Here is a 15,943-nt window from a genome sequence, read left to right as displayed (position 1 = left end):
TCTTCAAACCATGATAGTGGAGAGGGCATCTTTCTAGTGTCTACCCCACATCATGGTAGGCAAGTGGCAAGTCCAGCTTTCTCACTCTCACACACTCAAGGCTGATGTACTCACAAGCAACTAGGCCTAGCTCTACTGTACTTTCAGGATGAGCTGCAAAGCCTACTCTCAGGGTGCTGCAGCTGGAGAGCAATGGGGCCAGCTCTTCCACAAGGCCCCAGCAAAGAATGAGGCAGTTTTTCACAGGCTGCAGATATCAACATGACCCCAAATGTCAGCCCAGGTCAGGGACATTCTCCTGGTCTTTGGTGATAATAGACTCTCACTGTCTCAGGGTCATGAACCTAGACATGGCCTTCGGTGGCAGCATAGACCAACACTTCAAAATGTCCTTAGGCAGTATCACTGTCTATTCATATCATGGTGCTCCTCACTACTCTCAAGTCTTCAGTTCCAACTCTTTACATTGTGAACACATCCTTCCACTTCTTTTTCTCTTCCATCTCTCCATCACTTAGCTACATGAGGTGGCCTCTTCTGTTTCCATGTCCCCACTATTTAGTATCTCACCTAAAGTCACCCACATTGACTCCTGGGAGCCTCCCCTCTCCCAAGTCTCTGGGACTTCTTAGAGATTCCCCTCCCCTCTCCACTCCCCTTTCCCCAACCCCAGCAGTTTCAGATTTCAATACATTCTCCTAGTGTTCTGGGTCTCTCTCTTGTCTCTCCCCATACCTAATCCTCTCTCCCATTCCCCCTTTCCCTTCCTCCTCTCGCCCAGTTCCCTCCCTCCCTCTACTCCCTGTGACTATTTGGTTTCCCTGTCTAAGTATGATTCAAGCATCCTTGCTCAGGCCTTCTCATTTAACTTCTTTGAGCTTATGAGTGTATCAAGAGTATGCTCTACTTAAAAATAATATCTACTCATCAGTGAGGACATACCATGCATGCCATTAGACGCTGAAAAAAGACTCTGAGATCCCAAGAAATACTTTTTAATAATGCAAAATAAGTCAATGATATTAACTGCTCTAACAAGTAAAATGCCAGTCAGGTGGTGGTGGCATATGCCTTTAATCCCTGTATTCAAAAGGCAGAAGCAGGTTGATTTCTGAATTCCAAGCCAGTCTTGTCTACAGAAAAAGTTCCAGAACAGCCAGAATTACAAATATAAATCTTGTCTCAAAAAAAAAACAACAACAAAAAACAAAAATAAGTGGAGAGGGATTTTGAGATCATTTATCATCATTCTGTTATCCTGAGGCTTTTCCTGGAATACTGCTTTATAGAAGTATAGAGGATTTTAATCCGGCAACATGGTCACTCTGGCAAGGGATCATGTCCAAAGACCCAGGTTGTGTGATCTAGCTGGAATGCAGACATACCACACATCTTTAATACCTTTGGTTGGAATTTAGACACACAGGTGTAGTGGGTGGGCCTAATGCTGATTCCTCAAGACCTGGTTACCCCAGAGACAAAAGAGTACACACGTAGATAAACAAAAGTGATACTATGTGACCTTACTCCCAAGTTTTTTCTGATTGGTAAATAAAGACGCCAACTACCAATAGTTGGACAGAAGAAACATAGTTAGTCTTGAGGATTCCAGGGCTTTGGATTGGGGGAAGAACCACAAGAGAAAGAAGGGCATGATGGAGAAACCATGATAGGTAAGGTGAGTCATGAAAATGTGGCCCTAAGGGTTGACCAATTGGACTTTTTTTAGTTAATGTTTTATGAATCCTTTTATTTTGCTGATGTTACTATTTTATATATATGAATGTACATACAGATTCACAGGCAGAAGAAAACCTCAAGCCCTACCCCCAGTAAGAGATACGAGAACTGTAGGATACCTGACAAGGAAAGCTACAGATCAGGTGTGGAACCAGAACAATTGGATGAAGTATGTTACAGTCAGCAAATCCAAAAGGAATTGGAAATATGAAGAATATTTTGACATCAGACATGGAAATGCAGAATTTGGGGTTTACTCTGCAGGTTTTTAGTATAACTTTGGTCCAGTATTTCCTACTATATTTCCTTTCCTTCCCCTTTGACAGTAATATATATCTGGGCCAATTGGACTTAAGAGCATCCCAGATGAAATATAGTAAGTAATTTCTCAATGTTATCCATAGGAAAATAAATTTTAATAGCATAGACAGCAGATATCTACCAAGCTCTTGTGATGTTTAAGGTTCATTGTAAATAATCAAAATTGTGTGTCTTTTATCTAGGATCTGAAAGATCAAGGCTGGGTAGAAATTCCAGATGGGGATTAAAATTTTCTGTAATACATGTTTGGTATGCACCTTTAAGATAAAATTAATTGGCAGAAGGAAACAGCCATATTTGAAAGTGACATCTAATTGAGGTGCAGACAAAATGATACAACAGAGAAAGTTTATAGAGAAAGAGCCAGGTAGGATGTGCCCAACTCTCATGGCAATAGGACAGAAAAGAGAAGCTATTTAAGAGTAGCGCAAGGAGAGTCAGTCAGTTCTGTGTAGAGCATTTGAGTGAGCTTGGAGGCAGTGCAGTGAGTGCAGTGCAGTGGAGTTGAGTTCATTTATAAGTTCATGCAGTTCAGTGCAGGTCAGCAGAGGAAGTTGAAGCCAGAGAATAAGAAGCCAAAGGATTAGAACATATTTCCAGAATTAGTTTCAGGCCAATCAGGGCCATTCAGAAAGAAATTGAGGGAAGCCAGATTGAGTCAATCAGTTTGGAAAGTACTTTGTGTCAAAATAGCTGAATTGGACCAGCCAGCCAGAATTCAGAGAAAACTAGAAACGTAAGCATCTTCAACATTAAGCATCCAAGACAGCAATTACATCTGATGAATAAAAGTTACATTTACATAGAAAATAGCAAAATACAAGGTACAAGCTATATGAGTTCAATTTAACAATGAATTTTATTTAATTCCATATAAATGCATATGTATATATGGCATGTGTTGGAAGTAAGTTGTAAATGTACCCATGTATATGTGCAGATATATATGCATCTAAGCATTAATATCTTACATTAATCAGTGATATTAGTTCTTTTGGGTTAACTTGAGAATTTAAGTTAAAGTTCTTCAAAATAGTAGGGCAGAATAAAAATAATGTCATTTGAGCCAGATCCTCTCTTACACAAATCCATTATCCTGTAAAAAAAAATTATATAATTAACCTCTTCTACTTGACAGGAACAACCAGTGTGATTGCAGCTCTAACAAAGAGAATGGCAAACAGATTCTTTGAGAAATGAACTTCAAAAGGCCAATTACTGAATTGGAGTGATGCTCAGTGGTTAAGAATACAGGCTGATCAAACCCAGACAATATTGCTGATGCCAAGAAGTGAATGCTGACAGGAGCTTGATATACCTGTATCCTGCAATGCTCTGCCAGAGTATGATAAATACAGAGGCAAATGCTGACAGCCAACCACTGAACTGAGAATGGGGTCCCCATTGGAGAAGTTAGAAATAGAATTGAAGGAGCTGAAGAGGTTTGCAACCACATAAGAAAAACAATATCTACCAACCAGAGTTCCCAGGGACTAAACTACTACCGAAAGAGTATACATGGACAGACCCATGGCTCCAGCTGCATATGTAGGAGAGGGTGGCCATGTTGGGTGCCAATGAGAGGAGAAGTCCTTGGCCCTGCCAAAGTTGGATCCCCCAATGTAAGGGAATGTCAGAGTAGGGAGGTAGGAAGGGGTGAGAGGTGGATGGGGGAACATCCTCATAGAAGAAGGGGAGGGGAACGGAATAGAGGCTTTATGAAATGAGAAAGGGGATAACATTTTAAATGTAAATTTAAAAATATCCAATAAAAGAGAAACCAGAGGAGACTACTCTCTGCCCACAATTCTGACTCTAGAGGAAAACACCTAGTGCCATCTGGGCCCCCTGCACACAGGGATCCAGGAGCAGTCAGGGCTAATGCACATGCCTACAGGAGGGACAACCATTGTCAGAAACAGCAATACAAGGTAACACCAGAGACAACCTGATGGCGAGAGGCAAGTGCAGGAGCCCAAGCAACAGAAACCAAGACTGGATGATACCATCAGAGCCCAATTCTCCCACCAAAGCAAACACTGAATATCCAAACACACCAGAAAAGCAAGAACTAGATTTCAAATCACATTTTATCATGATGATGGAGGACTTTAAGGTCATAAATAACCCTAAGGAAACACAGGACAACAAAAGTAAACGACTAGAAGTCCTTGAAGAGGAAACACAAAAATCCCTTAAAAAACTACAGGAAAAAACAAACAAACAAGAGAAGGAAATGAACAAAACCATCCAGGAGTTAAAAATGGAAATAGAAACAATAAAGGAAGCACAAAGGGAGACAACCCTGGAGATAGAAAAACTAGGAAAGAGATAAGGAGTCAGAGATGCGAGCATCACCAACAGAATACAAGAGATAGAAGAAAGAATCTCAGGAGAAGAAGATTCCATACACAACTACCAAAGATAATGTAAAACAGAAAAAGTTACTAGCCCAAAACATTAAGGAAATCCAGGACACAATGAGAAGATCAAGTCAAAGGATAATAGGTATAGAAGAGAGTGAAGACTCCTGACTCAAAGGACCAGTAAATATCTTCAACAAAATCATAGAAAAAAATTCCCTAACCTAAAGAAAGAGATGCCCACATACAAGAAGCCTACAGAACTCCAAATAGATTGGACCAGAAAAGAAACTCCTCCCGTCACATAATAGTCAAAACACCAAATGCACAAAACAAAGAATATTAAAAGGAGTAAGGGGAAAGGGTCAAGTAATGTATAAAGGCAGAGTTATCAGAATTACACCAGACTTCTCACCAGAGTCTATAAAAGCCAGAAGGTCCTAGACCAATGTCATAAAGACCATAAGAGGACACAAAAGCCAGCCCAGATTACTATATCCAGCAAAAACCTCAATTAACATAGATGGAGAAACCAAGATATTCCATGATAAAACCAAATTTACAAAATATCTTTCTACAAATCCAGCCCTACAAAGGAAAATAAATGGTTAACCCCAACATAATGAGGCAAATTACACCCTAGAAAAAGCAAGAAACTAATCTTTTTTTCTGAAAAGCAAAGAGAAGAGAAGCACACAAACATAATTTCACCTCCAAATATGAAGATAACAAGAAATCACAATTACTGTTCCTTATTATCTCTCAATAACAATGGACTCAATTCTACAATAAAAAGACAGATTAACAAACTGGATACACAATGAGGATCCAGAATTTTCCTGCATGCAAAAAACACACCTCTGAGACAAAGACAGACATGACCTCAGTTTAAAAGGCTGTAAAACAACTTTCCAAGCAAATGGTCTGAAGAAGCAAGCTGGAGTAGTCATTCTAATATTAAATAAATCAATTTTCAAACAAAAGTCATTAAAAAAGATGAGGAAGGACACTTCACATTCATCAAAGGAAAAATCCACTAAGATGAACTTTCAATCCTAAATATCTATGCTCCAAATACAAGGGCACTTACATACATAAAAGAAACCTTACTAAATCTCAAAGCACACATTGCACCTCACACAATAATAGTAGGAGATTTCAACAACCCCACTCAAATCAATGAACAGATCATGGAAACAGAAATTAAACAGAGACATAGACAGACTACCACAAGTTATGAACCAAATGGACTTAACAGATATTTATAGAATATTCTATCCTAAAACAAAAAGATATACCTTCTTCTTACCACCGCATGGTACTTTCTCCAAAATTGACCATATAATCAGTCACAAAACAGGCCTCAACAGATACAGAAAGATAGAAGTAATCCCATGTATCCTATCAGACCACCACAGGCTAAAGCTGGTCTTCAATAACAATAAGTGAAAAATGCCCACATATACATGTAAGTTGAACGATGCTCTACTCAATGATAACCTGGTCAAGGAAGAAATAAAGAAAGAAATTAAAGACTTCTTAGAATTTAATGAAAATGAAGGTACAACATACCCAAACTTATGGGACACAATGAAACCTATGCTAAGAGGAAAACTCATAGCTCTGAGGGTCTGCAGAAAGAAACAGGAGAGAGCAATCATGACAGTTAATGTGCCATCCTCCCTATGTTGGGCCCTTTCTCTGTGTTCTTTTATAGCATCCTTCTTATTTTGATCTAACACTGCAGTTACTATTAGTGAGACTTTGCTAAAGAGCCTTTCTACCACTCACTCTTTCTTTCTTTATACTATAATGAAGAAACAAAACTATCTTGAGACATTCTTTTAATTTATTACCACTTTCCTTATGACCAAAAAAGGACAATATATCAGTTTTTGCTATAGATAAATGATAGGTAGATAGATAGATAGATAGATAGATAGATAGATAGATAGATAATAGATAGATAGATAGATAATAGATAGATAGATAGATAGATAGATAGATAGATAGATAGATAGATAGATTCCCAGAACTCAGGTGGTAGGGTAGAGAGATATGTATGACAGAAGAGATTACCTATACCCTCAAGGAAAGGGCTTTAGGGAGAAATCCATTATATGGGAATGAAGCATATCTGGAACTTGGGTGGCACAGAAACAAATCCATTGGCAACTGGGTTGGTATCAAGTTCTTTCAGATCAACTGGAGATTTCAGGTTAAAATTCTGTAAAATTGTGGTCAGGAATAAAAATAATTCTGTTCGAGCCAGACCCTCTCCCACACAAATTCGTTTTCCTGCAAATAAAAAAATACAGAATGTAATTAACTCCTTGTACTTGACTTGGATAAGGACTGTGCTCACCACTATAATAATAGACAATCTATGTCTCTCTTTGATATGGATGGATGGATGGATGGATGGATGGATGGATGGATGGATGGATGGATAGATGGATGGACATTTGGATGGACAAATGTAAAAATGATAGACATATTTTTCTCTGTGTCTAATACAAGGAAACACAGTATTAAAGTAACTGTATAAAAAGCTTGAGTGGGTGAAATAGCTATTCTGAACACTGGACGTCCCATCAACACAATGACAACAAAGCAACACTTATTTAACTGCTCCTGGAAGTGAGTAGCCCTGGTAAACCCTGGAATTTAATTGAGCACAAAAGGAGAGCTGGTGTGCTCCAGAGAATATGAAGTATGCAAGAATCAGCTTACCACTGTTCTGGAAGCAAATACCAGGATAATTTAAAAGACTATCATCAAAGGGAAAAAGGGGAGAAGAGAAAGTGGGGCAACATAGACAGAAGGCTCCACCCAAATAAAAATGGTTTAAATAAGCAGATAACCAAAAACCTTCCTAACCAAGGAACTTTACAGAAAACCTTCACATATCTCTTAGCAAATACTCAGAGTACTATAGCCAGCAGCCATCTTGAGAATAATCCTAAATTATAAAACTTAAATTTCTCTGGGGACTAGAATACCTGATATCATTGCAAACTGAGTCACCACAGATGAACAGTTCACAGCTATAACTGGACAGGTAGTTGTCACCACAGACAGTTGCTTAGAAAAGAATGTGTAATGTGTACTGAATACAATATGTCATCCATTGACTCATATATTCGATTAAATATATAGTCCATAATTGTCAATGCTGTTTTATAATGTGGAAACTTTAGTAGGTAGAAACCTAGGATTGAAACTCAGTCACTGAAGATGTATCTTGAATGTTTATAGTCTCTCTAGCTTCCACCAGGCCATCTGTTTCATGTTCAGCCACAATGTGAAGTGTATGTTTCCAGCCACCCCAGTGCCACATATTTCCAGTTCCCCAAGCCTCCTACCAAGTAGCAAGTGCTAGGAAACCATCAATTCTTTGAACAAACTGGGGCTTCTGTGTCATGTCTCTTCGTCCACTTTAGACTATCCTCCCTCAAATCTTAAGCCAAAATAAGTCCTTATAGTGCTTAACTGGCATTTGTACACAAGAACAAGAAAAATAACTTGTACAGAATACTGGTACCAAGGTGTGGGCTATCATGATACTGGCAGCCTTCCTCACAAGTGCAAGGTGTCCTACTGTCTAGGAAAATAGTTTTATATCTAGACACACAATCCAACCACACTATGATCTAGTTGATGAGTTTAGAAAAAATAGGTCAACATTCTAAAGGCCCACTAATGTGGGTCTGAAGATATGTCTTGCCTCAGAGAAAATGCATGGGCATTGAGAATAATGATCAGATAAAATATAATCTACTAACCCAGAAGAAAATACATGTAAGTTTCAAGGGATGCATACAAGTTAGTCTGTGTTACCCAGATTTTTTTTTGAAATCCAAATATAATTACATCATTGACTCCTTCCCTTTACTTTCTGTAAACTTCTCCATGCCCTGCTTGCTCCCTCTCAAATCCATGATCTCTTTTACTATGTTATTGTTACATGTAAATGTTAAAATATATATACATATATATAATTAAATGTATACATAACATATATACATAAATATAAAAACATAACATGCTGACTCCATTAATGTTACTTCTTTGTGACCCGCGGATCCCGGCCCGCAGCAGCTCTCTGCTCCCAGACCCCATGGGAAAGAGACCTCACCGCCTGGTCAGGTGGGCACTCCTGAGGCTGCAGAGCGGAAGAGACCACCAACACTGCCCACCCCTGCCCACATCCCTGGCGCAAGAGGAAACTGTATAAGGCCTCTGGGCTCCTGTGGGGGAGGGCCCAGGAGCGGCAGGACCCCTGCCTGAGACACCGCGGGAACCTAAAGGAAACAGACCAGATAAACAGTTCTCTGCACCCAAATCCCGGGGGGAGGGAGAGCTAAACTTTCAGAGAGGCAGACAAGCCTGGGAAACCAGAAGAGACTGCTCTCTGTACATACATCTCGGACGCCAGAGGAAAACACCAAAGGCCATCTGGAACCCTGGTGCACTGAAGCTCCTGGAAGGGGCGGCACAGGTCTTCCTGGTTGCTGCCGCTGCAGAGAGCCCATGGGCAGCACCCCGCGAGTGAACTTGAGCCTCGGGACCACAGGTAAGACCAACTTGTCTGCTGCAAGAAAGCTGCCTGGTGAACTCAAGACACAGGCCCACAGGAACAACTGAAAACCTATAGAGAGGAAAAACTACACGCCCGAAAGCAGAACACTCTGTCCCCATAACTGACTGAAAGAGAGGAAAACAGGTCTACAGCACTACTGACACACAGGCTTATAGGACAGTCTATCCACTGTCAGAAATAGCAGAACAAAGTAACACTAGAGATAATCTGATGGCGAGAGGCAAGCACAGGAACCCAAGCAACAGAAACCAAGACTACATGGCATCATCGGAGCCCAATTCTCCCACCAAAACAAACATGGAATATCCAAACACACCAGAAAAGCAAGATCTAGTTTCAAAATCATATTTGATCATGATGCTGGAGGACTTCAAGAAAGACGTGAAGAACTCCCTTAGGGAAAAAAGGAAAACATTAATAAACAAGTAGAAGCCTACAGAGAGGAATTGCAAAAATCCCTGAAAGAATCGCAAAAATCCCTGAAAGAATTCCAGGAAAACACAATCAAACAGGTGAAGGAACTAAAAATGGAAATAGAAGCAATCAAGAAAGAACACATGGAAACAACCCTGGATATAGAAAACCAAAAGAAGAGACAAGGAGCTGTAGATACAAGCTTCACCAACAGAATACAAGAGATGGAAAAGAGAATATCAGGAGCAGAAGATTCCATAGAAATCATTGACTCAACTGTCAAAGATAATGTAAAGCGGAAAAAGCTACTGGTCCAAAACATACAGGAAATCCAGGACTCAATGAGAAGATCAAACCTAAGGATAATAGGTATAGAAGAGAGTGAAGAGTCCCAGCTCAAAGGACCAGTAAATATCTTCAACAAAATCATAGAAGAAAACTTCCCAAACCTAAAAAAAGAGATACCCATAGGCATACAAGAAGCCTACAGAACTCCAAATAGATTGGACCAGAAAAGAAACACCTCCCGTCACATAATAGTCAAAACACCAAACGCACAAAATAAAAAAAGACTATTAAAAGCAGTAAGGGAAAAAGGTCAAGTAACATATAAAGGCAAACCTGTCAGAATCACACAAACTTTTCGCCAGAAACTATGAAGGCCAGAAGATCCTAGACTGGTGGCATACAGACTCTAAGAGAACACAAATGCCAGCCCAGGTTACTGTATCCTGCAAAATTCTCAATTAACATAGATGGAGAAACCAAGATATCCCATGACAAAACCAAATTTACACAATATCTTTCTACAAATCCAGAACTACAAAGGATAATAAATGGTAAAGCCCAACATAAGGAGGCAAGCTATACCCTAGAAGAAGCAAGAAACTAATCGTCTTGGCAACAAAACAAAGAGAATGAAAGCACACAAACATAACCTCACATCCAAATATGAATATAACGGGAAGCAATAATCACTATTCCTTAATATCTCTCAACATCAATGGCCTCAACTCCCCAATGAAAAGACATAGATTAACAAACTGGATACACAACGAGGACCCTGCATTCTGCTGCCTACAGGAAACACACCTCAGAGACAAAGACAGACATTACCTCAGAGTGAAAGCCTGGAAAACAATTTTCCAAGCAAATGGTCAGAAGAAGCAAGCTGGAGTAGCCATTCTAATATCAAATAAAATCAATTTTCAACCAAAAGTCATCAAAAAAGTTAAGGACACTTCACATTCATCAAAGAAAAAATCCACCAAGATGAACTCTCAATCCTAAATATCTATGCCCCAAATACAAGGGCACCTACATATGTAAAAGAAACCTTACTAAAGCTCAAAACACACATTGCACTTCACACAATAATAGTGGGAGATTTCAACACCCCACTCTCATCAATGGACATATCATGGAAACAGAAATTAAACAGAGATGTAGACAGACTAAGAGAAGTCATGATCCAAATGGACTTAATGGATATTTATAGAACATTCTATCCTGAAGCAAAAGGATATACATTCTTCTCAGCTCCTCATGGTACTTTCTCCAAAATTGACCATATAATTGGTCAAAAAACGGGCCTCAATAGGTACAGAAAGATAGACATAATCCCATGTGTGCTATCGGACCACCACGGCCTAAAACTGGTCTTCAATAGCAATAAGAAATTGAACAATGCTCTACTCAATGATAACCTGGTCAAGGAAGAAATAAAGAAAGAAATTAAAAACTTTTTAGAATTTAATGAAAATGAAGGTACAACATACCCAAACTTATGGGACACAATGAAAGCTGTGCTAAGAGCAAAACTCATAGCTCTGAGTACCTGCAGAAAGAAACATGAAAGAGCATATGTCAGCAGCTTGACAGCACACCTAAAAGCTCTAGAACAAAAAGAAGCAAATACACCCAGGAGGAGTAGAAGGCAGGAAATAATCAAACTCAGAGCTGAAATCAACCAAGTAGAAACAAAAAGGACCATAGAAAGAATCAACAGAACCAAAAGTTGGTTCTTTGAGAAAATCAACAAGATAGATAAACCCTTAGCCAGACTAACGAGAGGACACAGAGAGTGCGTCCAAATTAACAAAATCAGAAATGAAAAGGGAGACATAACAACAGATTCAGAGGAAATTCAAAAAATCATCAGATCTTACTATAAAAACCTATATTCAACAAAACTTGAAAATCTTCAGGAAATGGACAATTTCCTAGACAGATACCAGGTACCGAAGTTAAATCAGGAACAGATAAACCAGTTAAACAACCCCATAAATCCTAAGGAAATAGAAGCAGTCATTAAAGGTCTCCCAACCAAAAGGAGCCCAGGTCCAGACGGGTTTAGTGCAGAATTCTATCAAATCTTCATTAGAATTCATAGAAGACCTCATACCAATATTATCCAAACTATTCCACAAAATTGAAACAGATGGATCACTACCGAATACATTCTACAAAGCCACAATTACTCTTATACCTAAACCACACAAAGACCCAACAAAGAAAGAGAACTTCAGACCAATTTCCCTTATGAATATTGACGCAAAAATACTCAACAAAATTCTGGCAAACCGAATCCAAGAGCACATCAAAACAATCATCCACCATGACCAAGTAGGCTTCATCCCAGGCATGCAGGGATGGTTTAATATACGGAAAACCATCAACGTGATCCATTATATAAACAAACTGAAAGAACAAAACCACATGATCATTTCATTAGACGCTGAGAAAGCATTTGACAAAATTCAACACCCCTTCATGATAAAAGTCCTGGAAAGAATAGGAATTCAAGGCCCATACCTGAACATAGTAAAAGCCATACACAGCAAACCAGTTGCTAACATTAAACTAAATGGAGAGAAACTTGAAGCAATCCCACTAAAATCAGGGACTAGACAAGGCTGCCCACTCTCTCCCTACTTATAAAATATAGTTCTTGAAGTTCTAGTCAGAGCAATCAGACAACAAAAGGAGGTCAAGGCGATACAGATCAGAAAAGAAGAAGTCAAAATATCACTATTTGCAGATGATATGATAGTATATTTAAGTGATCCCAAAAGTTCCACCAGAGAACTACTAAAGCTGATAAACAACTTCAGCAAAGTGGCTGGGTATAAAATTAACTCAAATAAATCAGTTGCCTTCCTCTATACAAAAGAGAAACAAGCCGAGAAAGAAATTAGGGAAACGACACCCTTCATAATAGACCCAAATAATATAAAGTACCTCGGTGTGACTTTAACCAAGCAAGTAAAAGATCTGTACAATAAGAACTTCAAAACAATGAAGAAGGAAATTGACGAAGACCTCAGAAGATGGAAAGATCTCCCATGCTCATGGATTGGCAGGATTAATATAGTAAAAATGGCCATTTTACCAAAAGCAATCTACAGATTCAATGCAATCCCCATCAAAATACCAATCCAATTCTTCAAAGAGTTAGACAGAACAATTTGCAAATTCATCTGGAATAACAAAAAACCCAGGATAGCTAAAGCTATCCTCAACAATAAAAGGACTTCAGGGGGAATCACTATCCCTGAACTCAAGCAATATTACAGAGCAATAGTGATAAAAGCTGCATGGTATTGGTACAGAGACAGACAGATAGACCACTGGAATAGAATTGAAGACCCAGAAATGAACCCACACACCTATGGTCACTTGATTTTTGACAAAGGAGCCAAAACCATCCAATGGAAAAAAGATAGCATTTTCAGCAAATGGTACTGGTTCAACTGGAGGTCAACATGTAGAAGAATGCAGATCGATCCATGCTTATCCCCCTGTACAAAGCTTAAGTCCAAGTGGATCAAGGACCTCCACATCAAACCAGACACACTCAAACTAATAGAAGAAAAACTAGGGAAGCATCTGGAACACATGGGCACTGGAAAAAATTTCCTAAACAAAACACCAATGGCTTACGCTCTAAGATCAAGAATCGACAAATGGGATCTCATAAAACTGCAAAGCTTCTGTAAGGCAAAGGACACTGTGGTTAGGACAAAACGGCAAACAACAGATTGGGAAAAGATCTTTACCAATCCTACAACAGATAGAGGCCTTATATCCAAAATATACAAAGAACTCAAGAAGTTAGACCGCAGAGAAACAAATAACCCTATTAAAAAATGGTGTTCAGAGCTAAACAAAAAATTCACAGCTGAGGAATGCCCTATGGCTGAGAAACACCTAAAGAAATGTTCAACATCTTTAGTCATAAGGGAAATGCAAATCAAAACAACCCTGAGATTTCACCTCACACCAGTGAGAATGGCTAACATCAAAAACTCAGGTGACAGCAGATGCTGGCGAGGATGTGGAGAAAGAGGAACACTCCTCCATTGTTGGTGGGATTGCAGACTGGTACAACCATTCTGGAAATCAGTCTGGAGGTTCCTCAGAAAATTGGACATTGAACTGCCTGAGGATCCAGCTATACCACTCTTGGGCTTATACTCAAAAGTTGCTCCAACATATAAAAAAGACACGTGCTCCACTATGTTCATTGTAGCCTTCTTTATAATAGCCAGAAGCTGGAAAGAACCCAGATGCCCTTCAACAGAGGATTGGATACAGAAAATGTGGTACATCTACACAATGGAATATTGCTCAGCTATCAAAAACAACGACTTTATGAAATTCGTAGGCAAATGGTTGGAACTGGAAAACATCATCCTGAGTGAGCTAACCCAATCACAGAAAGATATACATGGTATGCACTCATTGATAAGTGGCTATTAGCCCAAATGCTTGAATCACCCTAGATGCCTAGAACAAATGAAACTCAAGACGGATGATCAAAATGTGAATGCTTCACTCCTTCTTTAAAAGGGGAACAAGAATACCCTTGGCAGGGAAGAGAGAGGCAAAGATTAAAACAGAGACTGAAGGAACACCCATTCAGAGCCTGCCCCACATGTGGCCCATACATATACAGCCACCCAATTTGACAAGATGGATGAAGCAAAGAAGTGCAGACCGACAGGAGCCGGATGTAGATCGCTCCTGAGAGACACAGCCAGAATACAGAAAATACAGAGGCGAATGCCAGCAGCAAACCACTGAACTGAGAATAGGACCCCCGTTGAAGGAATCAGAGAAAGAACTGGAAGAGCTTGAAGGGGCTCGAGACCCCATATGTACAACAATGCCAAGCAACCAGAGCTTCCAGGGACTAAGCCACTACCTAAATACTATACATGGACTGACCCTGGACTCTGACCTCATAGGTAGCAATGAATATCCTAGTAAGAGCACCAGTGGAATGGGAAGCCCTGGGTCCTGCTAAGACTGAACCCCCAGTGAACTAGACTGGTGGGGGGAGGGCGGCAATGGGGGGAGGGTTGGGAGGGGTACACCCATAAGGAAGGGGAGGGGAGAGGGGGATGTTTGCCCGGATACCGGGAAAGGGAATAACACTTGAAATGTATATAAGAAATACTCAAGTTAATAAAAAAAAGTTACTTGTTTGCATATAATTTAAAAGCTAACAAGTTAGTAATTTAAAAACAATTAGGAGGCTCATCAATGGGGACAAAGTTTTTTCCCCACTCTTGGTATTCTTTAGCTGTCTGTGGTACTTTGTTTAGGAATGGAGCCCCAAGAGATTTCCCTTTTTCATGCTAGCATACCTATTGGTGCTGTACATGCTCAGATATTGTTAGGCAGCAGTATAACTGAGATATAATGGGTCGAATTTTCCTGTCACTTCTAGGAGACACAATTTCATAAGGGAAGGAGGCAACCAATATTCCTACCTATCTATGATATTGATGATCTACAATAATACCAAGCATGTCAAAATATCTCTATGGGTTCAATAGTGACAACACATATCTTATTGGTAAACAGTGGCTGTCTTGTCAGGAGCCATAATAGACAAGCTAATAACCAGCAGGTGATCATCCTGGGATGGCCAGCCTTGGATTATTATATAATCTGTGACTGGTTTGCCCTTATGAAGCAAGGCTGTAAGAGACTCATTTTAGGAAAGATGTCTGCTATTAAAATGCTTTTCCTGTTGTTATTATTAAACATATACAACAATCATTAAGTAATAGCACACCCCTTTGGAGCAGATCTCTGCGATCAATGAAAATGTACTGTCTCGTAGTGCTGCCATATAGACAAATAGATCACTTCTTAAGTCTTAATGATAATCCTATAAGAATTCCTAAATTATATCAGTGATTGTTAAGCTCTTTTATAGTGGGACTGCTATTAAGTCTTTTTCTGATAGTCAAAACTGCAGTAAGAACTCTGCCAGTCTCCCAAGTGTCAACAGTTAATTGTTCCTAGTACCCAGACTTTCTCCTACTCAGAACACATTCTAAGAGGTTGTAAAACAATTAACCAACAATCATAAAAAAGGGAACCAGTGATTTATTATAAGTGCTAGGACAGCGGATAAAATATTTACTGGGTTTATCTATACAAAGCTTCACTAATAACTTAGTTATGATTTTAAACATTCAGTGAACCG

General features: G+C 39.4%; 1 protein-coding gene across 6 annotated transcripts in view; it reads right to left on the bottom strand.

Moving 5' to 3' along the window:
• LOC134484003 (cytochrome P450 2C7-like) overlaps window positions 1-15,943 on the bottom strand; it is a 301,184-nt gene that overhangs the window by 108,707 nt on the left and 176,534 nt on the right. For 4 of the 6 annotated variants that reach the window (XM_063280361.1, XM_063280363.1, XM_063280367.1 and 1 more), the window contains one exon: window positions 6,526-6,722. The exons of the other annotated variants lie outside the window; for them this stretch is intronic. In XM_063280361.1, the coding sequence (XP_063136431.1) occupies window positions 6,541-6,722 (182 nt within the window). In that variant the 3' untranslated portion in view covers window positions 6,526-6,540. Of the gene's footprint in view, window positions 1-6,525; window positions 6,723-15,943 lie in introns of those variants that run through there. 6 annotated transcript variants of the gene reach the window in all.

The sequence above is a fragment of the Rattus norvegicus genome, chromosome 1 (assembly GCF_036323735.1).
Source record: "Rattus norvegicus strain BN/NHsdMcwi chromosome 1, GRCr8, whole genome shotgun sequence".
In the NCBI taxonomy this organism is placed as follows: Eukaryota; Metazoa; Chordata; class Mammalia; order Rodentia; family Muridae; genus Rattus; species Rattus norvegicus.
This window is presented reverse-complemented; position numbering and strand designations above follow the sequence as displayed.